This window comes from Lynx rufus, unplaced genomic scaffold, assembly GCF_022079265.1.
Source record: "Lynx rufus isolate CCGP_SWC_20201006 ecotype Redwood Valley unplaced genomic scaffold, mLynRuf1.p SCAF_28, whole genome shotgun sequence".
In the NCBI taxonomy this organism is placed as follows: Eukaryota; Metazoa; Chordata; class Mammalia; order Carnivora; family Felidae; genus Lynx; species Lynx rufus.
In genome coordinates, this window is record NW_025814843.1 from 803163 (window position 1) to 822769 (window position 19607).

A 19607-nucleotide genomic window follows, 5' to 3' on the forward strand; every position below is an offset into this window, starting at 1 on the left:
CTTGCCCTTGAGCTGCTCCCAGCCCCTGCATGGCTTCCCCCTCCACGGTGGTGGGAGAGGGAGCTTGGGCTGGGGTGTCCGGTGAGCTAGCCAAGTGTCCTGTGTGCATAGGCCACACGCCCTGCGAAGGGGGAGGCCCAGGGAAGACTGGGATGGGCCAGGCATGGCGGTATTGGCTGAAGGAGCCCTCTGTAACTGAAGACCAAGCCCGCCTCAGGCTGTGGGGGGACCCCGTCTCCCCCTCAGCAGCCCCGTGTCATCTCTTGTAGGAGGTCCCAGGTCATTGAGAAATTTGAGGCCTTGGACATTGAGAAGGCAGAGCACATGGAGACTAACTCGACAGCCGGGCCCTCGCCATCAAGTGACACTCGCCAGGGCCGCAGTGAGAAGAGGGCGTTTCCCAGGAAACGGGTGAGCGTCTGGGGCCTGGGGCCAGCGCTGAGGCCCAAGCAGTGCCACGTGCGGCCACTGGGGCGCCGTCAGCATATGGCCCCACACCTCCTCACAGGGCCCCCAAACGCACCCGGATGCACTTCCACTGGGCTTCCTGTTCTCATTTCCTACTTGTTTGCTCATGTCTCTCCTCTCCTCCAGTTAGTGACTTTCTCGAGGGTGAGGCCTGCCTTCTGCATCTTCCTGTCAGAACTTGACCCATCTCTGCTAAAGGCCAGTCTAGCGAGCCTTAGGTCCCAGCTCATAACCGGAGCTGCTCTCTTTCTCTTCGAGGCAGCCCGGCCGCGAGGCTGAGCACCTTCCTTCCTCTTTCTTTCGAGTGGCGGCCATTGCCCTCGCTTCTCTACTTAGTCCACAAGGCAGGTCTCTCTGAAATCCTCCTCCTCCTCCTCCTCCTCCTCCCAGGCAGCCCACTTGCCTCTTGTGGCCCTGCTGTGTCCGATCTTCATCTTCCTCCCCAGCCCCTGTCTGGGCTCATGAGGTGTTCTGCTGCTCGCTGCCTCAGAGCCTGGGGCTCTTCCTTCCGCGACCCCGAGAAGCCAGGGGATGGGGATGGGACCAGGAGAGTGACGGTGACTAGCGCATCCGAAAGAAAAGGCTGCTTTAACAACTAATGCGTCTTTGAACCCGCTGCGTGAAAGCGGAACGAGCCGGACGAGGAGTCCCAGGACACTGGCTCCCGTCCCTGCTCTGGTCCAGACTTGCCCAGACAGAGCCCAGACAGAGTGCTTTCCTCCTCGCCTGGGAACATTCTTGACCCTCCCACAGCTCTGGCTCCTGGTTTCCCTGCTCCCCACCTGACTTTACTGGCTTGTACTGACTGGCGGCTGCTCTCTGCCACAGGACCTCCCCAGCGAAGCCCCCACAGCTCCTCTCCCGGACACCTCGGCCTCCCCCCTGTCTCCACACCGAAGAGCCAAGTCACTGGACAGGAGGTCCACGGAGTCCTCCCTGACGGTGAGCCCAGGCGCCGCACACCAAAGCCTGGAGACGCCGCTCCTGCTGCTTCTGTCACTTGGGGTCACTGTCTGCTTATGTCCGTGCGTCCATGCTGGCTGTCCCCTCTGCACGGGCCTTTGTGTCTGTGCGTGGGAAGCAGATGCGGTGTTCCTTTTCCCTTTTCTGGATACATAGGCGTCCTGAGCTCTGAGGTCACAAGTAGAGGAGGCCACTTGGCCAAGGCAGCAAAATCCTGATTTCAGAGAACCAGGGCCACAGCAACAAGGAACCTCTGTTCTTGCTTTGGGTGTTTGTTTCTGTGACATTTTGGAGGCAGGAGCCCCTTCTTGCTGGGAGCCCTTGCCTCATTCATGGTGTCTCAGGACAGGAGAGACGCCTTTGCCCGAGGTCACTTGAGCTGCAGCAGTGGAGGTGCAGGTGGGGAGTGGCCAGACGGGACCCTCGCTCCCTTGGGGAGCCGAGAGTGGCCGGCCAGAGGCCCTGGGAATGAAGGACAGCTATGCACATGGTGACCCGGGGCTCCTCTCTGCCTAGTCCGCGGTCTTCTGAGAAGTGGTTGGCGCCACTTCTACCCCTAGGGTGTGGAGCCACCAGCCACACACATGGAACTGAGCCAAGATAGGAGGGCTTCTTACCTGGAAGAGGGTTGTCTTTTCCTGGAGTCTGGGTGCTGCTCAGAGGTTTGGCACAGAGGCTCCTGGAACAACTCCCTCCTGGTCCTTCAGATACAGAAAGACATCACAGCCCGTTTCTGATGGAGGTGGAGATATACCTGTAGAAAAGTGAGAGCAAGCACGTGGGCCAAGGGGAAGGATGATCCTCATCTCTTCAGGTGCCAACTTGACAGATGCCCAGCTGTGAACACAAGCAGGGCCCAGCAGGGCTGCGGGTGGGCCTGAAGTGCTTCCTTGGGCTGCTCCCCAGGCCTAGGGACACGGGTGCAGTAGAGCCCAGCGGGGCCAGCTCCCCCGATCTGCTGTCAGCTGTCCTGGGTTTGCATCTTGCCGAGAAACGGAGACTCAAACTCATCCTGGTAGATAGGTGGCCCCAAGGTCTCGGCAGGGTTGCTCCTGCATCTTGCTCAGCGCCACGCTTTGGTCTCCGCTCCTCCGTCTTCCTCTCTCCGCCTTCCTGTGGCTTCTGCGGGAACTTCTGATTTCTCCTTTTAGTGGTCACTGCAGGTTTTCCCCTTCGTGTGAAACACCGACTGACTCTCCCTCCGGGCCGTCCTCTGCCGTTGGGCAGGCTTCTGTCAGAGCGTCTGGGCAGCCCAGCTGCTGCTGTGCCCGCAGGGCGCTGAGGCCATGCCCTTCCCTCCCCATCATCCCGCTGAGCCCGGCGTCTCCTTCCTTGAAGACACGTGAATCTGTGGAGGGTTTGTGGGCAGCACCCGCCTGGGCAAGGCAGGCCATCCTGGCTCGTCTGGCAGGTGGAGAAATGCCTCTTCCCGCTGCCTACCTCATGCGGACAGAGACACCTGCTGCCCCTCAGTCAGTCACCCTTTCCCCACGACTGAGATAGCTCAGAGTGCCTTCTTCTGAACTGTTCTTTTTTCTCCCTTTCTTAGCCTGACCTGCTGAACTTCAAGAAAGGCTGGCTGACCAAGCAGTATGAGGACGGCCAGGTGAGTGTGCAGGGCTGGGCTGCTGTGGCCCCTCAAAGACTGGGGAGCAGGGGTGGGGTCTGCCTGGCCTTGTCCCCAGCAGGGGTGGGAGCGCTGGCTCGATTCCCCCACCTCCGGCATGACCTCTTGTGTGGTCAACCAGGACTGTGGCCAAGACCCCCATCTCCTCAGGGAAGTGGAGGTACACAGCCGCCCCCACTCTCAGTTCTGCAGTGAGAGGCGGGGGCCACTGGAGAAGACCACCATCCTGCACCCAGCAAGGATCGCAGCCTCAGGCTAGGGGAATGTTCTACAGCACTAGCTCCCTACCTGGTAGTCTTTCCTAAAAGTTCCCAGAGAGCCCAGGCTTCCCAGGAATGGGGGAGGCCTCTGGTGTTGTTGGCTTGTGGATGCGTCTGAGGCAGGCCACGTTGACAGCAACCAAGGGCTGCTAGACTCTGCTGGGGACTCCAGCTCAGCCGCGGTCCTGAGAGAAGCCAGTGTGGTCGTTCTTGCCGTCAGACTCCAGCAGGAAGAGCCATTTGCAGCTGGACCTGCTACCCCACCTCCACCCTGCTTGGGGCTGGAAGGCCAGGCCTCCAAGGAGGCATGAAGAGGAGTCTGCTAGTTCCTACCGAGAGGCCCCGAAACCCTGCCCTCCTGAGCTCCCCTTCTTGCTTCCTGAGCAGCCGTGCCGAAACATCCTCTTTTTCTCTCTCCTCCATATCAATCCCCTTGGCCTTGCCTGAAGACTCAAGTCTCCCTCCTTGCTACTCACAGTGAAGACTTGGGAATCTGGCTGGCTGGTTTGCTCCTGCTGGCTGCAGGTGGGCGTGCCCCTCTGGTTAGCCAGCCAGTGGCTGTGGCTCACAGGCAGCCCCTTAGGATGGAGATGCTGTTTTCACAGCCACTTTCCAGCTCTGGGGGCCCAGCCCCCTGTCTGCAGCCTCTGGAGTTGAGATCGAGGACTGCGAAGCACTTTTCACCAGCCACACCACTGTGGGTTACAGAAAGCCCGTAGCCTGCGGCCCACCCCAGCTCTCCATGCTGCCTTGTCACGGGGGAGCCGCGGCTTAGCAAGTGCCCTGACGTCATGCGCGCATGGCTGCCTGCGGCCTGAGCAGAGTCCTGTGTGTGTCTGCCACTCGTGGGAGGGGCCGCCTGCCCTCTGCTTTTCCTGTGCTCTGGGAGGTGCCCCCAGGACTCTGGCTACGGATTGCCTTGGAGCAGTAAATGTGCTGCATGGTAGTTGAGCCTGGTTTTTCCCTTCCCTTGTAGTGGAAGAAGCACTGGTTTGTCCTTGCTGATCAAAGCCTAAGATACTACAGGGATTCGGTGGCTGAGGAGGTGAGTGTTTTTGGCTTCCTTCCTAGTTGTGGAGACAGTTGAGGGGTGCAGGCGACACCCAGGAGCCCAAGGCTCCCAGACACTGCTTCTCTAGGCTGACATCCCCTCTGTCTATTGACAGGTGTCCGAGTGGCCATCTTGGGTTTTCTAGTGTAGATCTGGTGCGAAGTCTGAGCATAATATCATCAGCTTTTGATGTTCTTGTGACTGAGTCTTCCTGAAACGTTGGGCTGTTTTGAGTCTCTGCTTGAGGCACCTGGGTGCAGAGTGTTTCAGTGGCTTCTCTTTTCTCTGTTCTTTGAAGAACACCGAAAGATGTCTTATTTTAAAACTCAGGATGAACAGTTTGGTTTTTTCTACAAAGGTTTCGCGGAGAATTGAACGTCTTGAAACAGAACTAAATCTTGTTCTTTGTCTTCTGGACAAAGATGGGATGTGGCAAATGAATTCAGGTGGCCCAGTTGACTGTCCTGATTTCATGGTTGCAGACCAACCAGAAGGGGCTCTTTCTCTTCCTTAAAAAATACCGTGTTTTTTGAGTTTTTTGAGTCTGTGTTCCTACCTTTTCCCTTGCATCCCACTCCAGGGATCCTTCAGATATATTCCCACATATAGCCCAAGGTTAGTCATTCCTGCACTTTTGTGGTAGCAGAAGGTTGGCAAGAATCTAATATCCGTCCTTAGCTCGTTATCTACATTTACATAGCCTGAACGCTTACGGGCTGCAGCGGAGAGATGTTAGTGATACGGGATAGACGAGAGCAGTGTGGGCGGCAGGCCCCTGGTGCTGCCTGAAATCAAGGAACGCGGGAGCGTGTGGTTGGTAGTGTGTGCGTAGACCAGCAGTTCTCAGAGTGTGGTCTGTGGACCCCTGGAGACCCTTTCGGGGGGCTGACGGACCGGTATACTCAAAACTATTGTGAAGAAGTCAGAATGCCATGTAAAGTGTCAATTCTCGGATACTCATCTTGTCTGTATTCTGTGATTCAAAATGGGCAGTGAGCATAAGGCGCCTTTGCTGCGTAACAGAACGTAGTGGGTCCCTCGCTGGAAGCACCTGCACCCCGTCTGCGCTGACAGACAGACTTCCCCTCGTGCTTCTCCTCGTGCAGTACTGCCTGCACTTGACAGAACAACTGACAGACAAACTGCTCATTCCGTTTTGGTGTCTGGCAGACATTTGCTTTAAAATGCACCAAGGGAGGCTATTCCTTCAAAGGAAACAATCCACTGTTCGTTGCCAGTGATACAGTTTGAGCTTACAAGCGAAACTGGAACTTTGGAAAATTCGTATTCATTGTCACAAATTTGACAACTTCCCTGTATTGACAGACTCTCCTAATGGAGTAGGTGGTCACACTAACAGATGTTTTGATCTGATGTAATGAAATGTGTCAACTTTTGGAAGATACACGTAACTTGGTATCTTCCAGATGACCAGTACGTAAAGTTAGAAAATCATGCACGAGTAATAGAGCCATTCAGGGGGCAGGAGAAAACCATGGATTTTAATATAACAGTATGGAAAGGTCCTTGACAGGATTGCTGATTCCATTCTGCAGTTCACCTTTAAGAAAGTACACCTTTTCACGATATATGTACATCAAACCATCATGCTGTACGTCTTCGGGTTATACAGTGATGTATGTCGATTATTCCTCAAAACCGGGGGGAGGGGGGCAGAAACAACTATTAAAATATGTCTCCTTACGCTGGACTGTTCATATGCGGTTGACCCTTGAACAATGCAGAGGCTGGGCGTGCTGACCCCTCGCACAGTTGAAAACCTGCATATAACTTGACTCCCCCAAAACGTAACGGCTAATAGCCTGCCAATAGATTAACATATATCTGTATGTTATGTGCAGCATATACTATATTCTTACAATAAAATAAACCAGAGAAAAGAAAAGGCTGTTAAGAAAATCCTAAGGAAGAGAAAATACATTTACAGGACTGTGCTACCTTGAAAACAATCCATGTATAACTGGACCCACACAGCTCACGTTGTTCGAGGGTCAACCGTACTTCAGTCAAAATGATACATCGAACAGGTTGAATGCAGCAACAGATGAGAGAATCCAGCTGTCCTTGGAAACCAAGCATTTAAAGATTTGCAAAAATCTCTTGCCGACTTCACAAATATTTTTTAATAAAAACTAAAATGGTTTACTTTTTTTTTCACGTTTATTTCTACTGTGTTCAATATCATCAGTAGACGAAACCCACATAAATGAAAACTCTTTGGGGTCCTCAGTTTTTAAGAGCATAAGGGCTCCGACCACACGTTTGAGAACCGTTGGCAGGGGTTGGATATCTTTGGCAGGATGCTCAGGGAAATAGCCTCGCTGCTTCCAGGTAGCCAAAGATAGGCAGTGTCCTCACTTGTCAGTGGACATGCCCATGAAAAATAAAGCTAACGTGGAAATTCGCTTGCCTCAGTGTTGACTTTTACTTTCTAAATCTCCTAAGATCCTCTCCTGTTTCTCTGTAGGCTGCTGACCTGGACGGGGAAATTGACTTATCCACGTGTTATGATGTCACGGAGTATCCAGTCCAGAGAAACTACGGCTTTCAGATACATGTGAGCCTGGGGTGGAGCTTGGACACAGGCTTGGTGTGGAGGTGGGGGACACGGGCTTGACCCGCTGGGACATTTCTCCACAAACATGATGTCCTGGTCCAGGGACACCTGTGGATAAGCCTGACCTCTCACAGGCATGATCAGCATACATTCTTTTCTGTCAGCGTGAGTGCCTTGACCTGTGCCTTCCTGTGTCCTTAGCACCTCATCCCAGCTCCAACTTGTGATCTGAACAAAACAATTAGATGTTAGCATCTTTAGCATCTTTCTTCTAAGTACCATTTAGAAGCTTTCTGTTACTGAAGGTTCTTTTTTTTAAATGCTGGTGTTGGGGAAAGAACAATGGGATTGGGGAATAAAAATAGAAGTGTTAGTTAAGCCTTGAATACTAGGTTTTTACTGATTTCTTCTTTCATTTGGACATTTATCCATCTATTCATGTCTTTTGTTCCCCCACAATCTTGTGAGGGACTCAGGCAAGCAAGGCATTGCCCCTGCCCTCAAAAAGAAATATGATAGGAAAAATAAAATGATTCTTGGCCATTTCATTAAAGCTGGTGGTTTGAGGGCTACCTGGAAGCAGCCAGGCTCAAGATCAGGGCACAGTCGGGGCACCTGGGTGGCTCAGTCAGTTAAGCGTCCAACTTCAGCTCAGGTCATGATCTCGCGGTCTGTGGGTCCAAGCCCCATGTCGGGCTCAATGCTGACAGCTCAGAGCCTGGAGCCTGCTTCATATTCTGTGTCTCTCTCTCTGCCCTTTCCCTGCTCATACTCTGTATCTCTCTTCTTCAAAAATAAATAATGCTAAAAAAAAGTTTAAAAAAAAAGGGGGGGGGCACAATCTCCAACTGGTGTATCTGCCTTCTGACACCAACTGCAAGATCAAGGGGTGCCCCGGACTACCCTCAGGCTCAACAATTAGAAAGACTCACAGAACATAGGAGCACTGTACATACAATTGTAGTGTCATTGTAGCAGAAGGACAGAGACCAGAACAAGCCGGAGGAAGACACCTGGAGAATTGTACCAGGATGGCCCTAAACACAAACCTTCCAAGTCCTCGGGAATGTATTACCCTCTTGGGTGATGTGTGGCTCTACCCAGAGCTTCCAGCTCAGGAAGTTCACCCAGGCAGTGTCCAGAGTTTTTATCAAAGCTTCATGGTTGTTGCTGATTGAGTTAACTATCCATGTGATCGAGCGCAATTTCTGGCCCTCTCCCCAGACGTCGGCTGATTTCATGTGTCCCAGAGCCCCAGCCTTCTCCCTTCATGGCTGGTCTTTCTGGAGTGACCAGCCCCCACCTTAAATAGCTGGGACAAATGCCAGACCTCTCTCTGGGCAGAGCTAATCCTTCTGTCACAAGGGCCTTAGGAGTGTGTGATGGTGAGCAGCTGGCCAGAGCTGCCACTGGGGGCTGGTTTCTCATAGGGAGCTAGAGCTCCAGGCAGGGGGGTTACCTTTAACAGGCTCTCACCTTTAATTTTTTTTTTTTTTTTAATGTTTGTTTACTTTTGAGAGCGAGAGGGAAAGAGCGTGAGCAAGGGAGAGGCAGAGAGAGAGGGAGACATAGAATCCGAAACAGGCTTCAGGCTCCGAGCTGTCAGCACAGAGCCCAGTGCGGAGCTTGAACTCCTGAACCGTGAAATCATGACCTGAGCCGAAGTCGGACGCTCAACTGACCGAGCCGCCAAGGCGCCCCAGCAGGATCTTGCCTTTAGATCTTTGCATCTGAAAGCTCAGTTGTATTTCTGGACTTAGAGTAGATCAGGCACATTGGGACTGACTCATATTAACCAACCCAGAGGAGGCCAAGGTTCAGACCTGATGGCTGGAGAGTTCATTATAAGGCAAAATCCAGTCAGCAGCCCACCGGGCTACTGGTCGTGGCGTTCCTTCCATGTGGGGCAGCTGTGGGGATGCCACATCCTAGTTGGAGGTTGCACTGATGACCTGCCACCAGGGCTGGAGCAGAAGCCGACAGATCTCGGCGGCCCGTGCTGCCCTGCCGTGGTGCTTTTCTGCCCTCGTACCCACAAGAGGAACAGACGGGCTTGGTGAGCCAACACGTCGGGAAGCCTTGGAGGCAGGGGTGAATTCTGGCTGTCTGGGTCTGTGCCAAGTCTCCCCACAGTCAACCCTACCTCTCCGTTTCAAAGAGCAGTTTTCTCTGGGTGGGCATCCTGGGGGTGAGGAGTGTTTTATCACTAAGTCAGCGTCTCTCACTGAGCTCGTCACAACTTCACCGTTCTAGGGCTACTCTCAATGAGGGAGGGTGGCTTCCAGGAGGGGCTCGGCCCGGGCCACTAGGCAGCTTTAGGGGTTGAGAGACACAGCTGAGAGCTGAGCGTGCACGTGTTCTTGCCCGGCCGCCGGACCTGGTGGCACCCTCCAGGGAGCGGAGTGCAGAAGCCAAGTGAGGGTGACACATGGAGCCCTGAGGGCCAGGTCGGGAGGCTGTCTTGTCCTGAGGTTGGAGGAAGCTCTAGAACGTGTTGGAGGGCGCAAGGCAGTTGTGCCTCAGTAAGACACCTCCAGCAGGACGTGCAGGGCACTTAGAAAGGTGGGAAAGTAGAGGCAGGAGGCAGGCAAAGTGGCGAGAGGGCCCACGGTGGAAGGGTGTGTGGGCCGTCGCTCTGCCAGGTGAAGGAGGAGGCAGGTGTGAGGCCTCGCACCCCGGAGCACGGTGAGTTTTGTGCAGAAGTCAGGCGGTAGAGGCAGCTTCCCAGGAGGAGAGCCTCTGGAATTCTGGCCAGCAGTGTGTTTGAGGCCCTGGTGGACTCCCTAAGAGCATTATTAGATAGGAAGCCACGAGCATGGACCCGGTTGGGAAAGAGCTCGCTGGAGGTGAGAGCTGAGCTCATGGGTGAGAACGTGCAGATCGCTGAGGTCAGACTCCAGAAGCACCCACACCTGGAGCGAGAGGAAGCAGAGGACCCAGGGGTGCGTGGGAGCCGGTCCCGGGGGCGTGAGGGGCCCGTGCTTCGGAGAGCTCTGAGCGGCACCCCTGCCTTTGGCGTACATGGAGGGGAAACCGAAGAAGAAGGAGAGATGAGCTGGGCGCGGGCCGTGTGCCGTCTGACTGGGCACGCGGGCGGGGGCCTGCGCTGGAGGAGGCGGTCGTAAGCAAGCTATGCTCTGCGGCGTGCTGGGTCAGCTCTCGCTGGGTCAGCTCGTGGTCTCTGGTATTTTGGCCCCTGGCTGTGCCGGCACCCATCCCCAAACCGTCGGGTGATTTCATCTTCCCGTCAGCTGAGCGGCTGGCGCGTCTCACAGGCCCGCTCGTGAGCCTGAGCAGCATGGCGAACAGTCCTGACACCCTCACTGTGTGACATGGAGCCTGGAATGCAGAAGCCGGAAACGGACTCCACGAGACCACCACCTACCTGCGCTTCCTGCCCCTCCCCTTCTTGGGTGGTGCCAGGCGGGGTGGCTCAGTGATGCAAGGATTGTGTCCCAGAGGCCACCCTTCACTTGCTGGCCCTGCTGCCACTCTCAGCCCCTGTCTGGCTCCCCTCCCATATCCTCTCCGTGAGGGACTGAGCGCCACCCACCTCCTTTACCTCTCCAGAACCTCCCTCTTCTCTGTCACCATCTGGACCACTGCCCTAGCGGCCCAGCGGGTCTCCCTGCCCCTTCTCAGCCTCACCGTGTGGCCCGTATCGTGCCCAGACCGCCTGTTAAGTCCCGTGCCTGCCACTCGTCTCCGGTCGCCTGTGTACTTGCTATGTGTGGCTGCGTGGCACTGGGCCATGTCCCCGGCCCGGGGGTCCCCTTCCCACCCACCGTTCCCACACACTGGCTTTGTTGTCGGGTCGTGCCATCTCCTTCCCCTGTGAGCCCCTTGAAGAGCAGGGGAGCCATCTGGGTGCCGGGGACCTTGTAGGCACACAGGAAACGGAGGGAGGTGGCTGAGTCTGCCATGAAAGCAGATTTGCTCTTTCTTTCCTTCCTTTACTTTCCGGCTCTTATTTGAGGGCCGGTGGGGTGCACACGGTGCTCCTAGGACAGCCACCTAGCTGGATATCCTTTGGGGGCTGGAAGGTGACAGTCACTGATAACGGCTCATCTTTTGTGTAGACAAAGGAGGGTGAATTCACGCTCTCTGCTATGACATCTGGAATCCGGCGGAATTGGATCCAGACCATCATGAAGCACGTCCACCCGACCTCTGCCCCGGACGTGACGAGGTAAGACCCGGGTGCCCGAGGGAACCGCCTTCCCCTCTGGCCGCCGCCCCGCTCCCTTCCGAATCTGTGGCTCCTTTGGGACCCGAGCTCGCACCTGTCCTGGCACAGCCACCTCCGTCCACCCTTCGTCCCACCATCGGCTGGCCCCACACGGTCTCCCTTTGGCTTCCTGGTTTTTTGCCGCAGGTTACCTTTTCCTCCTTGAAGCCTGGCCGGTGTAGCTGCACAAGTAGTGTCTGTGCCCCTGTTGGGACTGCACCTAGCAGGAGGATCCCCTCTGGCCTGGGCGCTGGGCAGCCCTGGAGCCACATTCATGGGCCACCAGAGCATGTCTTCTTCTTGGTCTTTTTGCTTCACTCCTACATCTGTTGGATTTGTACACAACCAGGAAAAACTTATTTGAGATTCCGCATTAGAGCTTGAGTTGAAAAACTCATTCTTCCCTCACGTTAAAGTCTCTGTGGTTTGTACCTCGTGATTTGCATGTCACATGCCTTCCTCCTCTGCTGTGAGGGTCAGAAACCCATTTTCATTTTAAAAGAAAGAAGGTTCTGGTGTGGGGGGCTGGTTCCCTGATGCCCAGAACTTGAGCGTTCTCACCTGAAGACTTCAGAGCCCCATCCTGTCCTGAGACCCTCTTGTTCCCACTTTTCAGGGCAGGTAGTTTGAATGGCTCTTCAAGTGTCTTTCTCGTGGTGTTGGCCGCTACTGGGCTGTGTGCCCCTCAGAGGCCTGGGGCAGCTGTGGCCATGCCAGGTCTCTGTCAAGGCCTTGCCTCCATCCTGGTGACACTGCACCTCTTTGAACAAGAAGGGAGGAAGAGAGCGTTCTCTCTTGTGTTTATTGGCATTGTTAGTTCCTTCATTTATGAAATGAACAATTTTGAGTTGTTTCTGTCAGTAAGACCAGGCATTGGTGGCCAGGACAAGCTCTCAAGGGTCCTATTAGGAGAGCTGGCGTATTTGTTAATGGGATGTCCCCTGCCTGCAGAGATGAAGGGGGCACTCTCGTCCTCACTGGGCCATGTCCCTTGGCGGCCTCTGGCTGCCCCCTGGCTCTCTCCCAGCCAGCAGCAGAGACTAAAGCTTTACAAGGTCAACACCCTGAGCACCTTGAGGAAGCCCCCATAGCAAAGCAAGAAAGGCACGTCGGGCTTCTCTGGCAAGGCTGCTGCCACGGTGACGTGGGTGGTGGACAAGAGAGGACCGTCCTGGCCCCAGCCTTCCCCTGCCTGCTGTGTCCCAGCCGGTGCTGGCTGCTTGTCCAGGGCCTGGCCCTGTGTGGGGACCGAAGGTCCCGGCTGGGGGAAGTCGCCTTTGGGATGTCACAGGGCAAGCGTGTGGCTTTGGCCTCAGAACAGGTGTGAAGTGACACACTTGAGCACACGCGTGTGCACACGCCTCTCCTGAGAGGCACCTTCTAGGCTGACATTCACAGTTCCCTGCCGCTGTCCCGTGCTGGCTCTGTGCAGGGACTGCAGGCCCACCGGGGCCAGGGCTTTTATTTGTGTGGGAAGGTTGACTTAGTGATTGTCTTCCTGACTAGAATTTACTTCAGATTAGCACATCTCAAACGTATGGGGGTCCTCACTCTCCCCCCGTTTTCAGCCTTTCTGCTTGTTTTATGTCAGCTTTTATGGTTTGAGAAAAACTTGGGACTTTTTTTTAAGCACTTACAGGTGGTCCAAGTCCCAAGAAGGTACTAGAAACAGATACAGACGTCAGAGGCACAGGTTTGAGCCAGGCGCCATAGTCCCCCTGTGTCTGTGGCGGAAAGTTACAGGGGCATCCTGCCTGGGAGCTGGAGGGGCTTCCTCTCGTGTTGCTGCAATGGTGGCTGCCAGCTCTCCGTGCGGGCGTGACACCTTACACAGTTGTAAGCCCGGGTCAGCTCTCTGCTCAGTGGCATCGGAAGGTCCTCTCTGGAGAGCTGTCATTCAAATGCACATGTGGTCTTAAATGGGGAACTTGCAGGTCCCACCACCCTGAAGCACTTGGGACAGATGGCCAGAGCATGGTGACGACCATGTTCTCTTTCCCCAGGGCACCTCACTCCCAGGCTCCCTTCTCTTTGACCCCCACTGTCTTTAAAGACAGGCGCTCCCTGGAGCATTGCCACCCCCACTCCCACCACCCTCGCTGGCCCTCGCGGCCCTGAGTGGCTTACAGCTCTATTCTGCTAGCTTGGGCAGGACCAGAGGCCACCCTGTTCAGGCTGGGGACCTTAAACCGCTACAACTCATGCTCCCACCTCACCCCTGCTCAGGTGGCATCCTCTCTAGAAATCTTTGCTCTGGGGCATATTAGATAAAGGCATGGATTCCTTACTTGGCAAGCAGAGGTGCCCTTGAATCCTGCTCCCCTCTCACTTCCTGCACGGGGTGGGCTGCTGCATGGTGCGGGCATGTGCCTGCCACCTGGGCCATCTCTCTCACTTGGCCACAGCGGTCTCAGGCCTTTCACTCTCTGATCCATCTGTCACACCAGCCCCCGCAGTGGTGTTCCTAAAATACAGACTGTTTGGTTTATTTACTTGTTTAAAAACCCTTGAGCCTTTTGAGAAAAGTGGTTGGGTCTCGTTCATTCTGTCACCCCTTCCTGGTGCAGCCTGATGGGGTCTCCATCATGAAGCTCCGCTACAACATCTCCTGTGTCAGAGGACCCTCCGAGGTTGAGACTGGAAACTTCTGAGCCATCTGTGGCTCTTCCTTTCCCATCCCCACACAGAACCCGGTTTGGGTCCCCCCCCCATGGAAGGGACATGGGCAAAGGCAGTGTTCTTTCCTCCCTTCTCCTGCGGGAACCCTGGCTGCACAGAAAGAAAACGTGGTGGAGCTGGGTGCCCCACCTGGATGGGTGGCTGTCACCAGGAGCCACACCTGACAGGCTCTCCGCCCCTCTCCCCCAGCTCATTGCCAGAGGAAAAGAACCGGAGCAGCTCCTCCTTTGAGACCTGCCCAAGGCCGAGTGAGAAGCCAGAAGTGGAGCGTGGAGAGCCAGACCCCGAGCAGAAGCGGAGCCGGGCTCGTGAGCGGAGGCGGGAGGGGCGCTCTAAGACCTTTGACTGGGCCGAGTTCCGCCCTATCCAGCAGGCCCTGGCCCAGGAGAGGGCCAGCGCCACTGGGGCCTCTGACGCCCACCCCGAGGCTGAGGCCGGTGAGCTGGAGCGGGAGCGTGCACGGCGGCGGGAAGAACGCCGTAAGCGCTTTGGAATGCTCGATACTGTGGACGGGCCGGGCACTGATGACACGGCCCTGCGGATGGAGGTCGACCGGAGCCCAGGGCTGCCTATGACCACCGACCTCAAGACCCAGAACGTCCATGTGGAAATTGAGCAGCGGTGGCATCAGGTGGAGACCACTCCTCTCCGGGAAGAAAAGCAGGTGCCCATTGCCCCCCTGCACCTGTCCTCCTCCGAGGATGGAAGTGACCGGCTCTCCACCCACGAGCTGACCTCTCTGCTGGAGAAGGAGGTAATGGGTGGACAGGTGACCGGGTTCCCTGCGATGGCCTTCCCCAGCACCCACTGTGCCTGGTGGTGGCCTGAATGGTTCAGCCACATAATATTGAGGGAATGTGGTCCCTCCTCTCAGGGACTTGCAGACCACTCAGCGAGACAGACACACGGACAGACAGGTCCTTAGAGTACAGTGTAGGCACTGAGAGGTACGGGAGAGTGCCAGACCGTGCAGGGTGGCAGGGAGGGGACACCAGGCTTTCTCAGAAGGAAAAGGCATTAGCCATATGGGGGGGTGGGGGGGAGGAGAATGCCATATATAGCCGGAGGTGGCCAGAGACTAGGCTAATGGGACCCAGGGCCCAGGTGGGTCCTTGTCCTACCCTGTTTGAGGCAGGAGAGGGGCGTAAGCAGAGTTAGGTTTCCACATTTGGTAGGCGGCCCTGGTTTGAAGGGGCCAGAGCTGGAGGCAGAGACGAGCCAAGCCCCGAGGCTTTCGCGGCAGCCTGGTAACCATTGATGGGAACTGAGGGGGGAGTGGGGCAGGTAGCAGGAGGCAGAGGCTGGATTCTAGCTAGTCAGGTAGATTCGAGATGTAAAACAGAGGCCCCAGGTGACAGGATTGCTGCCCTGCCACCGACTTGAAGGCTGCCCTCTGGGATGCAGAGATGAGCCAGTCCCTGCGTTTGTAACGGTGTACTCGTACGTGAAAGCATGTCCAGAAATCAGATCTGGGAAACTCCATAGTGAATTTCTAAGTCTGAACGGGGAGTTTCCTGGACAAGAAGGTCCAGCAGTGGACGGCCTTCTAGGAGCACTCAGCAGCAGGATGTTTTAAATGTGTTCTTTGACACGAGTCGCCAAGTGAAGTGGAAGGGTTGTCACTTCGGCCTGCCTTCATTTCTTACCTTTTTCCTGTCAAGTTCACAAGGCTGACCTTCATCGCTAACATCACCACTTTAATTTCTTTTCCATTTTCTACACACATTAATGTAATAATAAAGTCAAGGTGCAGTAAAACAGTTCAAACTCCCATTGCTCTAAACTGTCAAAATGGGCCTGCTGGCCTGCAGGCCACACATGTCAGGCCACGAATCTGCTGTAGACAGCGGAGTCGGAAAGCCAGGAGTCTCTGTACCTCCCACAGCCTAGCCTGGCGGCGCCCGGCTCATCCGCTGCACATGCAGCTTCCGCTTACCACAGCCGCTCCAGCGGGCGGGCCGGGGGCGCCCACACCCGGCATCCAGTAGGCACTGAAGGAGTGTTTGGAGAACAGGTGGATGGGTGAATGACTGAATTCAAAGCCATTGAAAGCAAGAAGAGTGTGACATAGCTCGCTTGCTTCGTACGTCTTATGGAACCCTTCAGGAACCCTTTCTGCAAACAGAATTTTGTATGGAATCTGTTATATAAAAGTGGTCAAACGAGTTGTTTCGGTGGAAGCTTGGAGTGAGGGCTGCCCCAGGGCATCAGTGGCCACTGAGGAGACCAGAAGGACCGCAGCAGGGTGGTCGTCGTCTTCTTCTTCTTTTTTAATATTTACTTTTGAGGCGGGAGAGAGGCAGAGAGAGAAAGAGAGAGAGGGACAGAGGATCCAAAGCAGGCTCTGCACTGACAGCAGTGAGCCTGACTTGGGGCTTGAACTCAAAAACCGTGAAATCGTGACCTGAGCCAAAGTCGGACATTCAACTGACTGAACCACCCAGGCGCCCCAGGGTGATCTTCTGACAACAGGCACAAAGCCCTCGTTTGCTGGTGGGGTCTGCCCATCACATCCTTATAGGGATGTGGGAATTCTGTGGGTACCCAGGGAAAAGTCTCCTGTTGTTATCTATGGCTTGAGCTGGAACCTTCAGTTCCAAGTGCTGCAGGTAAAGACGTGATCAGCACATGCACTGAAATGTGGCCACATGGAAGGCCAGCCGGGGAGTCCCATTGTGCTCCGGCCCAGCTGGAGCTAGAAACACCTCTGTGGGGGCACCCGGATGGCTCAGTCAGTTAGGCGTCCGACTTCGGCCCAGGTCACGATCTCACGGTTCGCGAGTTTGAGCCCCGCGTCGGACTCTGTGCTGACAGCTCAGAGCCTGGAGCCTGCTTTGGATTCTGTGTCTCCCTCTCTCACTGTCCCTCTGCCTCTTGTGCTCTCTCTCTCTCTCTCAAAAATAAACATTAAAAAAAAAAGAAAGAAAGAAATGCCTCTGTGGGTCTGTGCTGTGCTGCTCTGTCTACTCATTGCCATCACTTTGCTTAAAAATGTGTGTCTTTTTGTCCACAGTTGGAGCAGAGCCAGAAGGAGGCCTCGGACCTTCTGGAGCAGAACCGGCTCCTACAGGACCAGCTGAGGGTGGCTCTGGGCCGGGAACAGAGCGCCCGGGAGGGCTACGTGCTGCAGGTAGGGTTGAGGGGCTGCTGCGGCCCTCGTTCACTTGGCCTTCGGTGTGAAGGGCCCAGGCAGGCTAGGAATGTGCAAAACCTGGCTGAGCGGGGGGCAGCCTCTCCCCAGTGCCGCGCCTCTGGGCTCCTCTGCCGCAGCATCAGGGCTCTGTGTCGTGGGTCGTCTTCATTTTTCACCCTAGCATGACATTTTGGAGAATGTGCCTGAAACCTCTGTATCTGAGGGGTTTTTTTGTTTGTTTGTTAATGAAGTCATTCTAGTTGTCTTTCTTCTTGGCTCTCAGAGTACTTAATTATGTATTTATTATAAACGTCACATATTTGTCGTTTTTACTTGCTTTCACAATGGCAGTGTTAGGCCCATTTTACCAACTGAAGAAAATGAGTAACAGCCAGCCCAGTGCCTCCTTACCGCTGTAAGTGGCAGAGCTAAAATTGGTTCCTTGTCCGTGACCTTGTGTGTCCCACAGCTACAGGGCAACCTGGGGCTATTAGCACTAGCCTAGTGGCCCCGCTTCTTATTTTCTGCCCAGGCTGAAGTGTCGAGGGAAAGTGTGGTCGCCCAGCCATGAGCTGACTCCTCCAGTGGCTTAACGGGGAGCCTGACAAGAAGGGCAGCAGCCCGAGTCGTGAGCTGAGATCCAAACCCACGCCTCTCCGAGACTGGGGAGCTCCGTGCCTGCGTGCTGGCCAGCAAGCAGCGGGCACTGCCCCAGTGTGTCGCCAGGCAGGAGGGCGCCTGGACGGGGTCGGCCAGCATCCCAGGCCCTATTCAAGTTCTGGGGTACAAAACTACACACCCCTGCCCCATCCTGCTGACATGCTGCTGGGGAGAGGTGGTCGACGAAGGAGCATTGGGGAAATGCAAGATGGGGTGATGGGGGGAGGACCTGAGCTCTTGGCCAAGGCTGAGGATGCGGCCTTCCAGTCAGGGTCCTGCCACTGACCAGTAGAAGCTGGTGCCCTTCCCCACGGCCTCAGCCTCCTTGCTTGTGGAGACTTAGAACTTGACCCCAAGGGCCTTTCCGTGTCTCAGTGACCCAGAGTCTCTGTGATACGTGGCTGTGTCGGCATTTCCAGACTGCGGCACACCGGTCGTCTTGGTCCGAGTCATGCCAGGCAGCACGTGGACCTCTGGGCAGAGTCTACCTGTCTCCGTGCCGTTTCTTGTTGCGTGTTCCCCTTGCCTTCTCTTTCTCCCCCAGCTGTGACCGTGGCCCTGGGTGTCTCGTGTGCCCTGGAACCCCCTCCCCCGCCCCTTCAAGCCAAGTTATGGCCATGCCCAGGTCAGACTCTCAGGCACCAGGCACTGATGATGGTGGGTGTCCCTCTTTCCCATAAATGTCACTCTAGGGCTTCCTGGGTCATTTCGTGTAGACCTTCCGGGTTTGGGGAGCATCTTTTTAAACCTGCACGAATTCCCTTCACATCAGGTGGCAAAGAAACTAGCAGCAGATTTTGCACATTGCTAACCTCTAAGAACCTGCCTCCGTGTCTAACCTGGATGATTGCATGAGCCTGAGCCAAAGCCCCTGGCGAAGCTAGGCGGGGCTGGCCTTTCCGCTAGGTCTAACAACCGTGACTTTTAGCCTCCCTTGGCGCTTTGAACAGGCTTCTAACCAAGTCATTGGGAACGAGCAGGGGAGGGGGCCTTTGGGGTTGAGGGTCAGGAGGAGTCAGCCCCCCCGGGGCGGGCACTGCGCTGCTGGTGCTGGGGAGGAGGAGCCTGCATGCTCGGATGTCGTGGAGTGTAACTGTAACATAACTGAGTGTCACATCTGTGGCTTCCCTGCCAGCAGACCAGACCTAGAGCGAGCCACAGGCAGGCCAAATTCTTAGGCTGGGCTCTTCTCACTCTTGTTCATGTTCTCGTTTTTTTCCCCCTGCATTAATTAGTTCTGTCTCTTCTGCATGCCTTTCAGTTGGGGGAGTCTTGTTTCATTTGTGTTTTGTTTCTTGCATGCTTCACTTTCTTATTTTGAATTCCACAAAGGTTTGTTTGTTTCGTTGATGATCACGTTTTACTCCCTGGTTTCCGTTTCCCCCTCATTTTGTCTTCTTGCAGGTAGAGATTAGTTCTTCCTGTTACTGTAGAGGACGGGCTCCGCTTCCCAAAGGAACATGTTTCAGCTGTCACCTCACTGGCTCCCGAGCAGTGGCCTCCCTTCCTTCTCTCCCCGTCCTAGAAGGAAGTGCCACCCGCCACCCGCCACCCGCACCCCAGTCCTGGCTTTCTTAGGGTTTGTTGCCTAGAGCCGGGTACCCTTTGTGTTGCCAAACAAACAAACAAACAAACAGATCCCGCCGCTCTGCTCCTCCCCCTGTCCTTCCCAGCGATCTCTTGTCCTCCGGTCTGGTCTTCGTTTTGCCCATCAGTGTGCTCCATTATTCAGTTTTGTTGGTTTAGTTCTCCTAGAAGCCGCTTGGTTAGAGCCGTGTGATGTCCCTGTCCATGTTTTCTGTTTACCTAGAAGCAGCTACTTGCCAAAAAAATTAAGACGGTTTGTCGGATTCTTTTCTTAATTGAAAAAAAAAATTATGCCGAGGATAAAAGGCAAACCCACCAAGGAGCTTTTCTGTGGTTGACCCTGGCCAGAGGTGTGACACTCAGAACGGGGAGG

The 19607-nt window shown here is 55.2% G+C and overlaps 1 protein-coding gene across 3 annotated transcripts in view; it reads left to right on the plus strand.

Moving 5' to 3' along the window:
* Window positions 1-19607, plus strand: part of MPRIP (myosin phosphatase Rho interacting protein) — a 147824-nt gene that overhangs the window by 109182 nt on the left and 19035 nt on the right. For all 3 annotated transcript variants that reach the window (XM_047089688.1, XM_047089686.1, XM_047089687.1), the window contains exons 8-15: window positions 270-411; window positions 1297-1410; window positions 2981-3037; window positions 4295-4363; window positions 6858-6947; window positions 11027-11136; window positions 14044-14608; window positions 16868-16984. In XM_047089688.1, the coding sequence (XP_046945644.1) occupies window positions 270-411; window positions 1297-1410; window positions 2981-3037; window positions 4295-4363; window positions 6858-6947; window positions 11027-11136; window positions 14044-14608; window positions 16868-16984 (1264 nt within the window). The remainder of the gene's footprint in view (window positions 1-269; window positions 412-1296; window positions 1411-2980; window positions 3038-4294; window positions 4364-6857; window positions 6948-11026; window positions 11137-14043; window positions 14609-16867; window positions 16985-19607) is intronic.